This window comes from Neolamprologus multifasciatus, chromosome 12 (genome assembly GCF_963576455.1).
Source record: "Neolamprologus multifasciatus chromosome 12, fNeoMul1.2, whole genome shotgun sequence".
NCBI classification, from domain to species: domain Eukaryota; kingdom Metazoa; phylum Chordata; class Actinopteri; order Cichliformes; family Cichlidae; genus Neolamprologus; species Neolamprologus multifasciatus.
Genome location: NC_140450.1, coordinates 21,592,284 through 21,607,975, shown reverse-complemented (window position 1 = coordinate 21,607,975; position 15,692 = coordinate 21,592,284). Strand labels below are relative to the sequence as shown.

At 36.9% G+C, this 15,692-nt stretch overlaps 2 protein-coding genes across 2 annotated transcripts; both read left to right on the top strand.

Moving 5' to 3' along the window:
• Positions 1-47: 47 nt before the first annotated feature.
• Positions 48-2,528, top strand: LOC146506948 (arrestin domain-containing protein 3-like). Its single transcript, XM_085178990.1, has 6 exons — positions 48-445; positions 932-989; positions 1,074-1,221; positions 1,538-1,634; positions 1,719-1,975; positions 2,135-2,528. Exons 1-6 carry the CDS (start codon positions 190-192, stop codon positions 2,522-2,524), a joined length of 1,206 nt encoding a protein of 401 aa, XP_085035116.1. The 5' UTR covers positions 48-189; the 3' UTR covers positions 2,525-2,528.
• Positions 2,529-3,613: 1,085 nt separating this feature from the next.
• LOC146506947 (uncharacterized) lies at positions 3,614-7,128 on the top strand. Its single transcript, XM_085180870.1, has 4 exons — positions 3,614-3,665; positions 5,005-5,384; positions 5,535-5,731; positions 6,762-7,128. The coding sequence occupies exons 1-4, from the start codon at positions 3,614-3,616 to the stop codon at positions 7,009-7,011; spliced, it is 879 nt and encodes a 292-aa protein (XP_085036996.1). The 3' UTR covers positions 7,012-7,128.
• Positions 7,129-15,692: the final 8,564 nt, after the last annotated feature.

Below are 15,692 nucleotides of genomic sequence, written 5' to 3'. Positions count from 1 at the left end.
GTAGTTTTTCTCACATCACCCTAAACTGCGTAAATATATGAGGTTTCTCTTTATATGATATTTAGATGTTGTGATATTGGGTAGAATCATAAATTACGATCTCACTCTTTAGGCGGAGCTTCCTGTCATATCGCTTGCTTCAGTTGATCAGTTCCTAGAAAAACGCTGTGCATTTCACTCGGCTCTGAAATGTCTCCGATAAAGAACTTAAATGTGACTTTTGAAACAATCCGTGACAACAGCAGTTATTCTGAAGGCGATAATATAGTAGGTACAGTCAGTTTCAGACTGACAAAAGAAGTCAAAGTCAAGAGCGTTTATGTAAAAGCCAAAGGGGACGCTAACGTAGAATGGACAGAAGTAGGTGTACCTGTCGAGAGACTGCAAAGTGCGCGCAGGAGATATTTCAAAGTGAAGGAATACTTGGTTGCAGAAAACGATGAAGGTAGGATGTCTAAGTCAAACAGAGTTTGTTGTACTTAAAGGTGTTTGTAGCTATGAAATTTATCAGGAAATTTGGCAATGTGTTGTATTAAAAAGCAAAATTGCTACAGTTAGATTCCTTACTTTAAAAAAAATAAAAGTTTTTTTTTTTCTTTTTATGAAGTGAAGAGTCTGAGGAAAGATATATCCCAAAATAATAATCCCAAAAATCAAAATAAATAAGTGTATAAATAAAGACATGTTATCGAGGTGTGCATGATAGGATTCCAGGTCAAACCACAAAAAAGATTGGTTAACTTGTCTGTTATTATCTGTTATTGGCAGCTATAGTTAAAAAATATTAACGCTTTTATCTGTAATGCCAAACAAAACAAAAGCCAGACAAAAGGACGTATCAATGGGTTAAATAGTGTAGCAGAGGTAAAGAAAACAGTTAACTTTGAGAATATGAGATTGAGATCAAACGTTAATCAAACGACTCTTGCAGGGACTGTTCTTCCAAAAAGAGTGCACATCTTTAAGTTCAGGCTCAAAATCCCAGAGGGGTAAGTGAGAATTTGCAGCATCCAACATTAATAAATATCTTGCTTTTGCAAATGAATGCATTCCTGATTAGTTCTGTTATACAGAAGGATGCCTTCGTCCTTCAAGGGAAAACATGGAAATATTGTCTACACCTTTGAAGCCAAGGTATCTAGGAGCTGGCGACTGCCTTCGAAAGTAGTAAAAGAGATCAACTTTGTGTCAAAGTCCTGTCCACACACTCCTCAAATGATGGTAAACACTAGAGTGACACATGTTAAACATCAGATTTTTGGAAAATGTGTTCTAACTATTCAATAAAAAATGTTTCAGATTCAAAAACCTGAATTACCTTTTACACTTTAAAGTTTTTTGTTTATACATCTCGGGGATAGTCATCAGTTCAAACATACCAACAGTGTAAATGATACATACAAGAGAATTCAGCGTTGATGATGATTACCTGGACTAGATCTGTAGCCTAAAAACAACATTGAGGTATTTTCTTCTGCATTTTCTCCACATGAGGCATTTAGTTGATCTGGAAAAATGTTTATTTGGTTTGTTATAGTGTCCACAGTCCAGTTCAGTGTGTAAAAAGATGAGTGGTCTCTCCAAGGGACAGGTCCAGATCTGTGCTACCATTAACAGAGGAGTTTGTTCTCCAGGTAAAGTATCTGCAACGTGCTCTAGCAAATGTTGATAGACGAAGAAAAAAAATGCAGCTTATTGTTAATATTTTCTTTTGACAGGTGAAACCTTGTCTGTTGTCGCCAAAATCGGCAACTCCTCTTCCAGGAACACAACGCTCAAATTCAAACTTCAGCAGGTAACGGTGTACAGTTGCCAGGACAACACTAATAGCAGCAAGGAAATGCTGTTCAAAATGGTCGGAGACACTATCCGTCCAAACTCAGAGCAAACTGCCTACTGCCAGCTGAAAGTTCCCAGCGATGCCATTCCTACCCTCCATAACTGTGAAATCATCTCAGTTGAATATTACATAAAGGTATGAAACAATACATGATTTGTATTACCTCAGAAATGAACCTGCTTTTTTGCAAACATTTGTGGATAAATAATAAAAAGTAAATATGTGTCTTAACACAACATCTTTATTGCAGATTATAATGCTTTACAAGTTTCTACATCTCTGACTGTTTCCCAGGTGTATCTGGACGTTAGTTTTGCCCTTGACCCAGAGGTGGTGTTTCCACTGGTCATCCTTCCTTCTAAATTTGCTCCAGCTCAGAGTCGTGAGGCTGTGGGGCCTGAGACAGTTGAGCCTCCAGCTTATAGTGAATTCACATCCTCTACTTTCACCACTGGACTGGATCCTATACTCACAGGGTCAGGCGTTTATCAATACCCCACCCCAGATCCCACTCAGCATGCAAATGTAACAAGTGATTATAACCAGTGGCCACAAGGTGCTGTTTCACAGGGTTTTTCAGTTCCAGCTTTCATAGCACCATCTGTGCAACATCCAGGCCCTACTGCTCTGCATGGAGAAGAACCTCCACTATATTTGTCCATTTACCAGCATCAGAATGAATGAATGACTGTAGAAGCTGAAATGGATTTATTAAGCGAATAAGCCAAAAATAAACTGTAAGCAATTTCTTTAGACACTTGGATAATTGTTCAGACATTTTTTCGTACTGAGAATGTTACCTTGAAATGAACTGAATTTACTTTTTGGGATTCCTAACCTGGATGATTGAGCATGTGTCAAGACATTTTGTAAATCCTACGTATGAATATATTCCTGGTCCCAGACTGTCTCAAGATGCACCATAATGTTTCTGACTCTTTGAGGGTAACATGTATAGGAAAATGTGACATAGAGCTGGGCTTTTAGGAGTTATGCTTTTTATAGTTTGCTTTTTTGTTTTTTGTTTTTTCAAAGGCCAAAACATGTATTACCTACTTTTTGTGCTAGTATTGTGTTTGAGTCCCCCATTGAGGATAAAAATAAATATAAGCTCATTAAAGTTTGATAAAACTTAATATAATATAAATTTGAATCATAAGCCTGACATTTATCTGCTGAAAACAGGACAAAAAATCTCAATTCATGTTTTTATGTGCAGGGAGTAGGGAATTTTATCCCAATAGCATCGTATGTGGTGAATCTTTACAGAGGAAAAGACCACATAACCATTCAGCCCCACAAACAGTGCCATTCCTCTAAGACTTGTTGTCTTGCTAAAACAGATTTACACCCCTTTAAACCTAATTAGTATTCCATGGAGTCGTAGCACCTTGGTTGCAGGCAATAACTCAGTAAAGGTGGTATTGGTTGCTATGGTTTTCTAGTGGAAGAAGAGACTGTACTGTTAGCATTTGTAAAAAGGTCTGCCAGTCATGGGTGGAGAATAGGGACAGCACTTGTAAGAGTGATCTTGAATAGTTTAAACTCCTCTGGACAGTTGTGAAGCATTTCATTGCAAACAAAGAAATCTAAATGATACTTAAACATTTCATTCCTCCTTAAGAGGATTAAAAGGTGTCACATGGTCACTATTTATTGTATTTATTGCTCATCTATTGATATTGTGAATGCTTAGCTCCTCCCACCTGCTGCTGTTGCTCAGACAACACAAGCACATGACCATAGGATAGGCTACTTTCGCCTGCCACCAAAATGGGAAAAGTGCTACTGAACGTCTGTTTTTTCCTCTTCATCATTTTCAAAGGTAACATGTGTCGCTGTTTACCTCATTAATATAGCTGTTATTTTTAAAAAACAGTTTTAACTTTAGCTGTTCGAACTGTTGTAAACATTTCTTAAGTACCTGAAAGGCACTTTGCAAGTGATGAAGCTGATAAAAGAGATAACAAATTTAATCTGTCTATACAAACAAAAACTGTGGGTGAGAAGTTTAAGGTCATGCCCAAAATTTCTTGTTTTCACTAAAAGCTCGTACATATATTGATAAAAACTGCTGACAGGGTTTGAACCATTGATTTTTACATTAAAATGTTTTCTTTGAAACTTAGTTTTGTAAAACTATCATATGTTCGCAGCATTCATGCCCTTTCAGACCTTTTTTATTGTAGCTGTAACTTTGTTGAAGTAATGTGGATACATTTCATTCCTTTCTATGCGCCCTGGGACTGGCTTTGTTCTGTTATGTGTGGGTTCAGACAAAGATCATAGCTTACAGCAGCACCCGCAGGTTGCCGGATTTCATTCCCTTGCAGATGTCAGCATTTTTGGGATCACTGCTTTTGTTAATGGTACCTAATGAACTGTGAGTTGGTTTAACAGATAAACAGGTCTGCAGGTGTCATTTTCTCAAAAACCACCAGATCTTTGCCCTATTTGTAAAGCAAAGCAGGTGCAGTTATAACTCCTGTATTACATCAGAACTATGAAAAAACAGCAGTGTTTAAAATGAAGGGCATATTTATAGACTATAACTGATTGACACCTCTAAAGGCTTTTATTTAAACAGCTCGATTTACATTTTTTTTATACGTAATAAAGTGTGAACTTCACTGCTTGGTCAGTTAGTCTTGGTTTCAAATGCATTACGCATAGGTTCAGTCAGTGGTTTCAAAGCACAGCATTGCAGAGCTAAACAGATGAAGCTCCATTACAGGATTTATCAACCTTTAAAAAACAATAACGACAACAAAAAAATAAACATATGTTTGTTTATTTAGTTGTTTTACTGTTGCATGAAGTGCTCTTGTGTGGTTACAAACTGCATGTTGAGCCATATTTGCCTGGATTTGCATGTGTTTGTCCACTTAAGTAGTAATGTTAATGTGGTTGACACACAGAAAATGAGTACAGCAGAGAGCAGTTGTAGGTTACCTAGATAAGGTTGTGGTTCTCTACAGGTAAGCCTGTGGGCTTGGTACTAACTGCTAACCAGTTATGTTACCTTGTGTTAAATAATAAAATATACAGCTTTTTGCATATCAGACATGCCAAATGCATCTTTTAACACACATTTATTACATATAATTTATGGGTACTTTAATTATTTATTATTTGATGTTTTATTTGTATGTTGTCATCCACAGAGCTGTCTGCCTTAAAGATTCAAAACAAGCTGCTGGGTAAATGTCTGCAGGTTACAGAAGGAACCAAAGGAGGTAGAGTGTCACTGGGCAAATGCAGTCCACGCTCACCTATACAGGAATGGCGTTGGCACCAAGAGAGCCAGGCTGTCAGCAACTACCACACTGGAGAATGTCTGACTGCACCAAGAGAGCAATATGAAGGTGTTCATCTGCAGCCCTGTGTCTTCAGAACTGCAAGTGGCAAGGATGGTGATAGAAGAGAGCCAGGAAGACAGGTATGGACATGCTCCAGAAAAGGCCACCTCACTGTGGTAGGGAAGGGGCTCCACCTTACTGCTACAAAAGAATCCACTTTGGTCTTCCTTTCAAGACATAAGAAGGTAATAATATTAAGGATGGAGAAAAGAAATTTTCCACGTATGATAATAGCATCTTAATTACATTATTTTAAATGTATTTAAAAGCTAGAGAATATTGTTGAATGTTTTCACAAAGCTGAAAGATAAAAACGTTTGCCTCTGGTTCTTTAGAAGCAGGGCAGCAGGTGGAGAACACTTGACAGCCAGACGCTATGCGATGGGAAAACCAACCAACATAAAAATATCAATCCTCACCTACATCTGGGGGAATCGTTGGAACCAGAGATTCTTTCCAGTCATATATCTGATGTATACAGACAGGACGAAACAGGTAAGAATATCTTATGCCATAATTCACCCAGTGTTGTGTATGTGTATGTAAACACATAACCATTTTAGAAGTCTTTGATTGAACCACTCCTATTTGGGCCTGTTTTAGACAATGACTTGCAATAAGATAAATTTATGCAAGACATAGTTTAGGCTTACAATCGGGGTTAAAGTAGTATTCTGGCACCTTTAGTTAAAGTTGTTCTTCTAGTGATGGCATTGAGATATTTGCTCAGTCATTAGAAAATCATGACATCCCATAACCGCTTACACCTTTGACACATCCTTTTTCCCCTCATCCGTGGGGTGTATTCATAGTGCAGACAAAGGAGTGTGCATAAATGGAGTAACAACAGCAAGTGGCAGTAGTAACTTGAAATACAGCTCAAGAGATACCATCAAATACACAAACTGTTTTTGTGAAGCTTGTCTCACAAAATGTGTCTGCAAGCAAATGTGCAGTTGTTAAATTTTCAAAGCAAATATGCAGTTGTTAAATTTTCAAAGGAGAGAAAAAAGTTGTAAATTTACAGTGTAGAACTGGAAAAAGATTCAAGAAAGAGAGCAGAGAAAGATGAGAAATTATTTTCAAAGGTCTATTCATCTCACTGTTGAAATGCTAAATACTCAAAGAGCACTGAATACTGGAGTATGAGCATACATCAGCTGGTCACAGTTTGTACACAAATAAATGTCATACTATTAGAGTACCCAAACTACCCATGTCACACTTAACCCTTGGCTATAACAGTTATTTTTTTAATCCAAATGAAGTATAATATACACTTACGTCACATAATAATAATGATTCTATATTTTTTTTATATAGATTTGACTCCTTATTTTAGCACCAGATCCCCTGCAGATCCAATGATTTTTCTCCATGTGGACAGTGGTAAGATCTGCAAATAAAAATAATAAAATAATAATAATAATAAAAGAATGAATGTCCAGTTTTATTTATGTAAATATTTGATTTATTGTTGATGTTTGTACACTATAGAAAGCAATATTTACTTTTCCAACACTAGATGGAGACAAATATAAGAGAGACAGCAAAGGTTGAAGTGGACGTAGAGAAGTTTTTTTTTCAAACTGTGTTTCGACAAAAAAAAACGATGTTATGTATTTGCAGCAGTTACTAGTTAGCAAAGGGGTAAATATGAATTGCATAAAACAAATGATGCTTTTTTTGGTTTGTATTCACATGCACATGTTTATAGAGATTTCCTGGAAAATGGCTATGGTGGTGTTAAGTTTATTGTCTCTGTTCCTGGGGAGTGTGACTCTTTTCTTCGGTATTCACGCTGACAGGTAAGTGGCTAAAACACATAAAACATGCATTATTTATCTAGATTCACTATTGGAATAAAACAAGTACTTCTTTACTTCTTAAATACTTAATACTTTAAAGGTACACTCAGTATTTTCTAGACTATACTATACTGTACTTATATGAATATACTAAAAATAGTTTGAAATGATCAATATTAATATTAATATTAATATTAATAATAAAAAGAATCCTACAAGAGTTTCTAAAAGCAGATGGCAACAAGTCACATTTACTGTCACTCATCTGAGAAAGAAAGTGTGTACAAATAGAAGTAGTGAAGGGTTGTAGTATTTGCCAGATTACGTCAAAGGGTTACACTAACACCTACTGAAGCACTTCCCCCTCCCCCCCCCCCCCTTTTTTTTTTTTGCTTAATACTAATAACCACAAGGGAGGGGAAAAAAAGCAAGTTTGGTATACAAATAAAAATGGAATAAAAGCCTTGTAAAAAATTTGGACAAATCAATATTATTATTATTATTATTATTATTATTATTATTATTATTATTAATAATAATAATAAAAAAAATAATAATAATAAAAAAAAATAATAATAATAATAATAATAATAATGGGTATTATTATTATTATTATTATTAAGTATTCGTAGTAGTAGTAGTACACTGTGAGAAAGAACAGGAAATGTCTGCTATACTTATTAAAGGATTTGCAAACATGCGTGGAAATAAAGTATAAAAGGCAAAGAGTCTGTATCATTTTAAGGAGTTTCCATCCATTTGCTTCCGCTTATCCTTTTCAGGGTCGCGGGAGCCTATCCCAGCTGTCATAGGGTGAGAGGCAGGGGTACACCCTGGACAGGTTGCCAGTCTGTCGCAGGGCGAACACACAGAGACAGACAACCATTCGCTTTCTTGTAATTTCTTTAAGTAGTCTTCAGGAATAATTCTCCAGGCTTCTTGAAGGACATTCAAGGCTCTTCTTTGGATGCTAGGTACCTTTTTTCCTTTCTTTAAGATGACCCCACAGGTCCAGGCTCTGGGGAGGAGTCTTTTGGTGTTTGTTTGTCATGTTGAAAAGTTAAGCTGTTGTTCATATGATGCTTTACAGCTGTTGTTGGATGGTGAATCAAAATCTGATGGCAGTTTTTTGGATTCATGCCAAAGAGGATGTTTCAGCAAATTCATCCCAGTGTAAGATTTTGAAATGCTTGGAGAAACTGAAAGAAAAAAAGTGTTACATCACATAATTTACAGAATATTAATTATTTTCAGAGAAGAAGTTTTTAATTAAAGCTTCTTCTCTGGGAAAAAAAAAAGTTTTGCAGCACAGCAGCAAGTTGCAGCTGATCAAACCACAAGACTGCTGGAACAAGTTTCTTTGGACACATAAAATCAGTACAACATGTCATACTGATAGGCATGGCTGGGTGATGATTTGTATTTGTTTTACAGCCGTCAGACCTGGACACCTTGCAGTCGTTGAGTGAGCTTGGCTGAAACTGGGTCATGCAGCAGGATAATGATCAGAAGCACAGCAGCAAGTCTAAAAACAAAAAACAAAAAACAGAAAATGATGGTGGCTAAGACAAAGTCCAGACCTCATTCCAACTGAAATGCTGTGGTGGGACCTTAGGAGAACTTTGCACAAATGAACACCAGCAAACCTCAGAACTGAACTGAAGCAACGTTGCAAAAATAAATGGGCCAAAATTCCTTCACAATGAGGGAGAGAATGAAAGTCATACAGAAAACAAATACTTCACATTGTTGCTGCCAAAAGTGGTTCTATAAGCTACTGGAATGGTGTGTATGTAGTTTTTGAGCAGACAGGTATATAACTATATCTATATAGAGATATGTTCAATGGAGTTTATTGTTATGAGAGGAAAAATCCAAGAGGGTAGAACATTAATCGTTAACATTTTTTGATGCTTTCAGAATAGAAAAAAAAGATTCTCGTGATTTCTTGTATAAATACTTGAGGGAATGCTTGTTAGATGACAGTCAATTGGATAAATACTTGGGAAAGTAATATGTGTTTTTTTCTAGGTTCTAAGATTTACGACGATTAGACATCCCTGCCCAGTGGTGGCTAGTGTTGCTTACTTCCATTAACATAGATATCCATTTACCTAATGCTTACAGGTATTTCACCAGTGTAATTTATCTTTGTCTTTTTTTAGTTGTATTCCAAAATTTCTAAATTGCTGCTCTTATTTACATTTTAAACAGCATCACAAACTTTTGGAACTGATTCAAAAATACTGCATGGTTATGGCTGACATAAAATATTGTACAATTATGGCTAATTACTGAAAACCACCTATAGAGGGGGTTTGTCTTGTTGCATGCAAACATTGCAGCCAATTTGTGGTGAAACTTCTTGAATCTTGAAGTTTATAATGACAATAAAAGTTACAGAAGACATTGTATTTTCTTGTGGCACAGAAACTTCCCAGCAGGAGGAGTCGTTCTACAAGACAAAACCAAAGGCTATGTAACAGTGTTTGTGCAAAAAGACCTGGCTGTTGTTGATCCCTCCTTTTTGATAGATCTGTGTGTAGACCAGACAGTGTCAGGGGAAAAGAATTTGACAAGAGAACAAAGAAACTCTGAACTATATAACTTCTGTTTTGCAAAAATGCACTCACAAGTTTTCAATGTGCTTTAAATGTACAAATATATCCTTTTTCTTCCATCAGAGAAAGTAAGTCTTGCAGCTCTCCTGCCGTGGTTGTGTTTATCCTAATGACAGGGCACAAAATTTACTGAACATAATTCAGCAATATTGAAATGACATCCCATCCCCTGTTCCAAACCACATCCACATGCCAGATTAAAAATTGGAGGTTATATATTTTTTTTTTTCTCTTTTGGTGAAATGTGTCAACAATTTTGCTTCTACAGCTTACAGCTTTTCATGCTTGTATTGGATTGGCCTTAAACCCAACCCAGGGAGGTATTATGAAGCAACTTCAACAAACCCAAGATATTTTTTTTTTTATCTTTGAAAGATAACAGCCACAGTACCACTAATCTATGCCAAAGGTGAACTCAACTCCTTTTTAAATATTGATATTGTAGTGGCATAGAAACCGTCTTCTCAGTTGTTGGGGGTTTTTTTTCCGTTTGTTTTTTTTTTTTTCCTATATTGTAATAAATCATCTCATCATAAGCAAAGAAAAAACTCTTTTATAACTCTTAGAATTTGTTTATGCTGGCATGACTTCTATGTATTGCTACACCAGAAAGACTCAAAAAATTATTTTCGTATCTGAGCCTCACCCTAAAACAGGTCACAGGTAAATCTGTCCAGGTTTTTGTAATATGATTGCATTTATCTAAAAGGGATTGTCGCTAGGTAATCAATCACTGGCAACAGTAAAACCACAAGTTTCTTGCATTAAAAATAATTCAAAAACAAAATATGTGGACTTGAAATAAAAGCATGTGAGAGGATGAAGTAATGATTTCAGATTCACAATTTATTTCAGGTCATTTACTGACATAGTGTAGAAATGATTGTAATAACATTGTCTGGCTACACTGACCTATAGATACACCCTTAATTCAGCATGGCTCATGTGCACACCTTCAAACATCTTTTAGTGAAAGTGTTGACACCGAGTGATTGTCATTTTAAATCCAGTCTGCCCGAGTACTGAAAGAAAACAATGGAAAATGTATCACCGCCTGTGTGCAAAGTCATGTCTTATAGGTGGTGGCTGGTGGTGACATGTGCATGAAAAAGAGGTGTGTGAGAGAGTTAGTCAGCACTTTCAGTACCTGGAGGATTACCAGCTTTCACAGGTTTTTATTATATAATTCCTTTTTTACTTGGTTGTTTTGAAGCAATGGAGCTCTTCAAACTTCTGCAATGTAACATAATTGTATTTGTTAGTGCTGGTTGAAAAAACAGAGCACCATCAAAACGGTTGCAATATTTAACACAATACAGGATTTATGGTACCTGGCTTTGGATAAACAATAGATGATTGGTGGAACATAAAACCATTTACTTTTCATCCCATATTGATTATATCACATCAGACAGTAAAAAAAAGATGACGCAACAATTTATGACACCAGTGCACATTTTAAAAAAAGCAGATTATATAAATACTAATGAGCCATTAGAGCAGGGGTGGGGAACTCCAGGGCTGGTCAACACACCTGAATCAAATACTTAGTTTATTACCAAGCCTCTGGAGAACTCCAAAACATGTTGAGGAGGTAATTTAGCAATTTGAATCAGCTGTGTTGGACAGTGTTTCAATACTGTCCACAGCAGTTCCCCATTTCAGTTCACACCTGTCTATGATTAAAAAAATAGGAGACGATTAGAAGGAAGGAACAGAAACAGCTATAAAGAAATGTTCACATGTGGTTTCTTCTTTGAATGACAGACCTTTAACCTGAATTTATGTTTGGCAAACTGTGTGATTTCTGCAATTGATCCTAAACCCATGTAGTGATTATCGTGACAGCACCATGCCTGTTTTTGATGCAATACAATCTGAGGGACGGAAGATCATGTATTGATTTAGATTTCTCATATTCTTGGTAACTTTTGATATTATTTACAGTAGATAATGAACTAAAACTTGTCAGAATTTTTCCATGTTGGAACATTATTTTTTTTAGAACCTCCGCCTTGTCTTGCTACTGACCTCTTGCCAGTTATCCTAGTTAGTTGCAAATTCTCTCTCCAGATATTTCTATTTAGTACCATTTACTTATCTAGTCTTTTTTTTTTTTTACCCCCATCCCAACTTTTCTGAGACAGGCTGTTCCCATTAAGTTACAAAGGAGCTAATATTTTCGAATTGAATAGTAAAATGTCTCATTTAATATAAATGTAAACATTTTAAACATAAATTTGCTTTCTGTGTTTTATTGTGACTAATTCATGGTTGTATGATATTTGTGAATCATTGCATTTTATTTCTATTTGCATTTTACACATCATCCCAACATTTTTTGCAGATTTAAAACTGAATATTCCAAGTACATAGACACACTACACACACACATTGTTCACTTTGATACTAATTGTGATTTACAGGCAAAACACAAGGCTTCAAATATTTTAAGATTACACACTGAAATACTACTGAGTTTTAAATGTGCTTTGTGCTGCATTTTAGGTATCTGGGTTATTGCATTTTCCATAGCCTTTAAATATTCTGTTGTTGATGATCATGTGGAGAAATAAATCACTGAATCACAGGTTAGCCTTGGCCAAAGTATTGAAGTACTCTAACCTCTGGAGCTTTAGGCTATATAGTATTTATCACACATGGCCTGCACATGGTACCAACATGTTCCATAGTACACATAGCAAAAAAGACCATAAGTGTCTGTTCATGTGTGAAAACATTTTTATTGCTCAAACATAGAGTGCAAGTTCTTTGAACTTACCCAGGGAATTCATATAGTGTTCTTTCTTTGTTTACTTCTTCTTTGCTTTAATCCATACTGACAGACATTATGATATTAGGTTAAAACATCTGTGCATTTGTCAATGTCTCTGATATCTGTATTTCATCTTTCCTGTGAAAAAAAATGTTGTCTAGCTGGTAAGTCTAGCCAGCTGCAAATGCTTTGATAAAACTCCGGCATGAGCAAATAGTGTGGCTTAAAGGATATAATGGGGATTCAATAGGTACATTCGGTACCAAACCATGTAATAATGAATGAATATACTTGGTATGTGAAATGTTATATTGAAAGTATTATATTGTTTTAGCATGAAAACATTCTGTTTTGGGTAGGAGGGTTCCTTCTTTAACTTGAGCTTTCACTGGCGGTAGATGTAATACTAAAAGCTTATGTGTCTCACCTCTATGATTACTCCAGAATTTCTTGTAAGGTAGAGGACCTGCTAGAACAAGCAGCATTTTTATGGCCAGTAAAAGCAAGTTTTTTTTTTTCATGGACAAATAAACGTGATCTTTTGCTTGGATTCATTTGGTGACGCTGAAGATGTATAAAAGTTTTTATACTTGATTTGTATCCACTGCTAAGAATTGTGGCAACTAGAAAAACTTACGAGCACCTATTCAAATCTAAGGGACGGTAACATTTAATGTTTAAATGTTTTCATTTTTTTCAGAGCTATGATGTCCAGCTATCATTTTAAGAAGAAAGGGCAGCATTGAGAGCGCACTTAGTGTTATAATAATAAAATTGCAATGTTTATTTTACCAGTGTTTCCTAGATCACTAGATTAATGATTTTCTGCTGGATTAATCTCATCTTTTTGTCACAGTTAGACTTTACTTTTACTTTGTTTATGTTGTAAATACACTACCAGTCAAAGGTTTTAGAGCACCCCAATTTTTCCAGTTTTTTATTTATTGAAAATTCTGTAGATTAATGTCTCTAATGAAAGCATGATACAAATAAGCAACTGGAGTTAAAAAAGAAATTGCTGAATCAATTTATAGACCAAAATGTGTTCTAAACCTTTGACAGATCAAAGTAGCCACCTTTGGCAGATATAACAGCTGAACAGACCCGTGGCTTTTGTTCTACAATAGAAATCAAATATTCTTCAGAAAGTTCTTCCGACATGAGTTGCAGAAGTTCCCATAAATGTGTAGCACTTGTATGTTTCTTTTCTTTCACTCTTCTGTCCGTTTCATCCTAAACCAGCTCGATGGGGTTTGAGTCTGGAGACTGTGCTAGACACTCCATCTTTTCAAACTTACCATCTTGTTCTCTTTTCCTGAGGTAATTCTGGCTTAGCTTGGACTTTGGGTCATTATCTTGCTTTAGGATAAACCTCTGACCAAGTAGGTGCATACCAGAGGGTATTGCATGGCAATGCCGAATGCTGCAGTAGCCGTTTTGGTTCAGGGTGCCTCTGACTCTGTACAAGTCAATGACCCTGAATCCAGCAAAACAACCCAAACCATCACACTTGTTCTGTCAAACCTGCAACTTAAAGTCTTCTCTTCACAGTTGAAACTGAGACTTGTTTACTATGACCACTATAAACTGTGCTTGAAAGTGTTGCCCTATGAGCCACCTATCACGTAAGCTGTTCACTCTCAGAAACGTGTCCTCTGATTCAGTTGTGGCTTTGTATTATCAGTTGTGGCTTCCTGTCAGAGTTTGGACCAGTTTCTGAGTGCCTTTGATGGTGAAGGAAATTGTACTGACACCTTGAATTTGGCAGTTTCTCTTTAGGAAAGACCTACATTTTTAAGTGTTATGATGGCGTGTCTCTCTTCCCTCTTTCCTGCAATACAATACTGTTCACCTGATGCTCACAAGGGTATGGTACCACAGTCTGTTCCAACACTGCTTATGTGCAGACAAGAGGGGGTTGTAAGTAATCCAGAAAAGTTGGAACACCTGTAGGAATTAGTAGCGCCAGCTTTCAAGGCTCGATCAACCATTGCTGGTGAACGGCTTTAAATTGTTAACCCATTTTGTGTTCCCTGTAAAAGGGCTTTTGTATAGTTTGGACATGTACAGAATTTTTCACTTTAAACGTTACCTTTTTTTTAACCTCTGGCAGTTCACCACTTCCCTTTGTACCATTTCAAGCTATTCACCGGACTTAAACAAGTTGAATTGTAATAAATACCTGGAAAAAATTGGGGCCTGTAGTGTACATTTTTATCTCCATTTGATCAAAGTCTCTGGTGTAGATTGCCCTCATAGGGATTAGTTTGTGTTGAAGAAGAGTCATGTGATGCATGAAAGGCACCCTATGAGCACAAAGAGTGTCTGAAACAGAAAAAGCAACATAAGAAAGCTGATAACGGCTGTTGTCATAATAGACACGACACATCAAATTCCCCAGGGAGGATATGAAAAGTGGCAGGTTAGCCTTCTTAGACTGTGAGATTTCCATCAGTAATGGGGGACATCTAAAAGCTGACGTGTACCTTAAACCTACACATACAGATCAGTATCTAAGGTTTGACTCTCATCATCCACTGGAGCACAAACTGGGTGTCATCAGCACGCTACAACACAGAGCGAACACCATCCCCACTGACACAGCGGCCAGGGAAGCAGAAGAACAGCACATCAAAAAGGCCCTGAGTAAATGTGGTTATCCCAGCTGGACTTTTGTCAAAGCTGGAAAGGCACCTAAAGAAAGCTCCAGCCGATCCAGGAGAGAAGGACAACCGCTGCCCAAGCGAAAACCTGTAGTGATCCCATATGTGTCAGGAGTATCAGAACAGTTGAGACGCATTTTTTCGAAACACCGGGTCTCTGTGGCTTTTAAACCCCAAAACACGCTGCGCCAAAAATTGGTCCACCCCAAGGATCGGGTCCCCCGACACAAACAGAGTAACATAGTGTACGCTGTTAAGTGCCAGGAGGATTGCCAGGATTTATACATCGGGGAAACCAAACAACCTCTGGCAAAGCGGATGGCACAACACAGAAGAGCTACCTCATCAGGCCAGGACTCTGCAGTCTATTTACACCTACAGGCCAGTGGACACTCTTTCAAGGATGAGGATGTACACATCCTGGACAGGGAAGAACGCTGGTTTGAGCGTGGAGTCAAGAAGGCCATTTACGTGAAAAGGGAAAGACCATCTCTGAATCGAGGAGGGGGCCTAAGGGTACATCTTTCGCCATCTTACAATGCTGTGATTGCAGCCATTCCCCAACTCTCTGTGAATGGTACCCATGGCCATTGATCAGTGGTCTTTGATCAGTGGGTTTTGGTCA